This window comes from Triticum aestivum, chromosome 1A, assembly GCF_018294505.1.
Source record: "Triticum aestivum cultivar Chinese Spring chromosome 1A, IWGSC CS RefSeq v2.1, whole genome shotgun sequence".
NCBI classification, from domain to species: Eukaryota; Viridiplantae; Streptophyta; class Magnoliopsida; order Poales; family Poaceae; genus Triticum; species Triticum aestivum.
Window position 1 is genome coordinate 579,824,846 of NC_057794.1, and position 1,762 is coordinate 579,826,607.

A 1,762-nucleotide genomic window follows, 5' to 3' on the forward strand; every position below is an offset into this window, starting at 1 on the left:
TCCAAAATTCAGAATCACCTTGTCTGGATTTTCCAGTAAGGCATCTATTTCTTGGATATGTTTATTAAAATTTCTTGCCAAAGGCCCTCTGAATTGTAGATCTTCCACCACAACAAGACGGATATTTTTTCACATTTACATAATTTTTTCACGATAAATATATATGTTTAACAAAAAGTAGAACATAAAATAGTTTAGGCAAAACCCCTTTCAATACAAAATTATGATTCTTTTGGGCCAGCCCATTTAGCAGTCTGGTGCTTTATTGGGCCTGTCGTGGAATAGGAGCTCCCCCATAGCGATATACATGTGAGATCAGCCACTCAGCAAATATCGTTGTCTTCCCTAAAAAAAGCAAATATCGTTGTCTCAAAAAAAAAACTCAGCAAATATCGGCGCACTATTATACAATGCTACACATAAATACAACTTTCTTGCCTCTAAAAAAATTAAATTTTCTTTTTTTCCCTAAAAGAAAGTACAGTTTGCTTAAGGGGAGTGTTTACAGACGTACGTGGAGGCCCCTTGTAGAATCCGAGGAGAAAATTTTAGGAGCAGTTATGGTTAGAAGAGAACGTGAGAAACAGACCATGTATTGTCAGTGCGTATAGTAGGGGGGAAATCCTATAACATTATTGGTTTGCGAGGGACAATTTATCTTGGTCTATTTCTATTTCCGATAGACTTCACGTGGTCTAAGTTAGCATTTAATACCCCTTTCAGTCCAAAATATGGAGCATATAGATTTTTCCATAGATGTCAAGCTTTGTAAAATTTAATCAAACTTCACCTGCAAAAAAATCAAACTGACGGAGGAATTTACTGCATCTACAATAAAAAAAATAAATATCCTTAGATGCATCTTAAAAATATGTTTTGTAATTTTATTTATTTGATGTTATTGACGTTTGATAATTTTTATTTAATTCAGTCAAGTTTACGAAGATTGACATCAGAAGAAAAAATGCACTACACTTTTCGCATGGAGGGAGTACTGTATTTTGCTGTAGACGCTATAATCTACATTTACATAAGGAATACTGCGAATTACACGCAGGAGAAGGAGGCAGACCGTCATATAACATCTAATCTGTACTGTACTAGCTACTATTGTCAAATATAACAATTACGTATACATATGAACATGCATCGTCGACTCTTTCTTCCAGCTAGCAGCCTTGCATATACAGTTGCATGCACGCCATGACTTGCATGCATATCATATAATAGGATATCCCCATCCATGCTGGCCAGCACGCACATGCTTCATATCCATGTATATACCATCTATCTCGCTAGATCTTCAAGTGCTTCAGCCTGCATACATGAATTAGTTAACAACCTGAATTCATATCTCAAGAATCAATGTCATCAACAAGCTAGCTATTAATTTGATAAGCTAGCACGCCCAAAGAAGATGTCAAAGGAAGTACAAACCTGTCGGCCTCGTAGCCAACGTTGGGGCCGGGGCAGGGGGGACGGTAGGCGGGGAAGGGCACCTTGCCGGCCTCGATGTTGGCGACGTCGCGGACGAGCAGTTCGTAGTAGCGCCTCACGTCATCAGCCGACTTGCCGCCACCAACGGCGTGGGCAACGTTGTGCCAGCGGTCGGGCGTGTCCCTGTCGTGCACTGCCAGCGCTTGCTCAAACAGCTTGTTCTGTTTCGGCGTCCACCCTGCCCTCCCGGCCGCGCTCATGGACAGCGACGCCATTGATCGGTCGATCGGGAGAGCGCTAGTGTGAGCTATAGTTGGCTGCTGGG

At 41.3% G+C, this 1,762-nt stretch overlaps 1 protein-coding gene across 1 annotated transcript; it reads right to left on the reverse strand.

The window, feature by feature from the left end:
* Positions 1 to 934: 934 nt before the first annotated feature.
* On the reverse strand, positions 935 to 1,762 carry LOC123182340 (protein RADIALIS-like 3). The gene is made up of 2 exons (XM_044594869.1): positions 1,438 to 1,762; positions 935 to 1,317 (listed from the first exon to the last, which is right to left on the reverse strand). Exons 1-2 carry the CDS (start codon positions 1,710 to 1,712, stop codon positions 1,296 to 1,298), a joined length of 297 nt encoding a protein of 98 aa, XP_044450804.1. The 5' UTR covers positions 1,713 to 1,762; the 3' UTR covers positions 935 to 1,295.

What these genes read in the sequence shown, in the direction of transcription:
- LOC123182340 (XM_044594869.1), bottom strand. Translation starts at nt 1,712, where the DNA reads ATGGCGTCGCTGTCCATGAGCGCGGCCGGGAGGGCAGGGTGGACGCCG. An exon ending in GTTGGCTACGAGGCCGACAG is followed by an intron (nt 1,318 to 1,437) that starts GTTTGTACTTCC and finishes TCATGTATGCAG; the next exon opens with GCTGAAGCACTTGAAGATCT.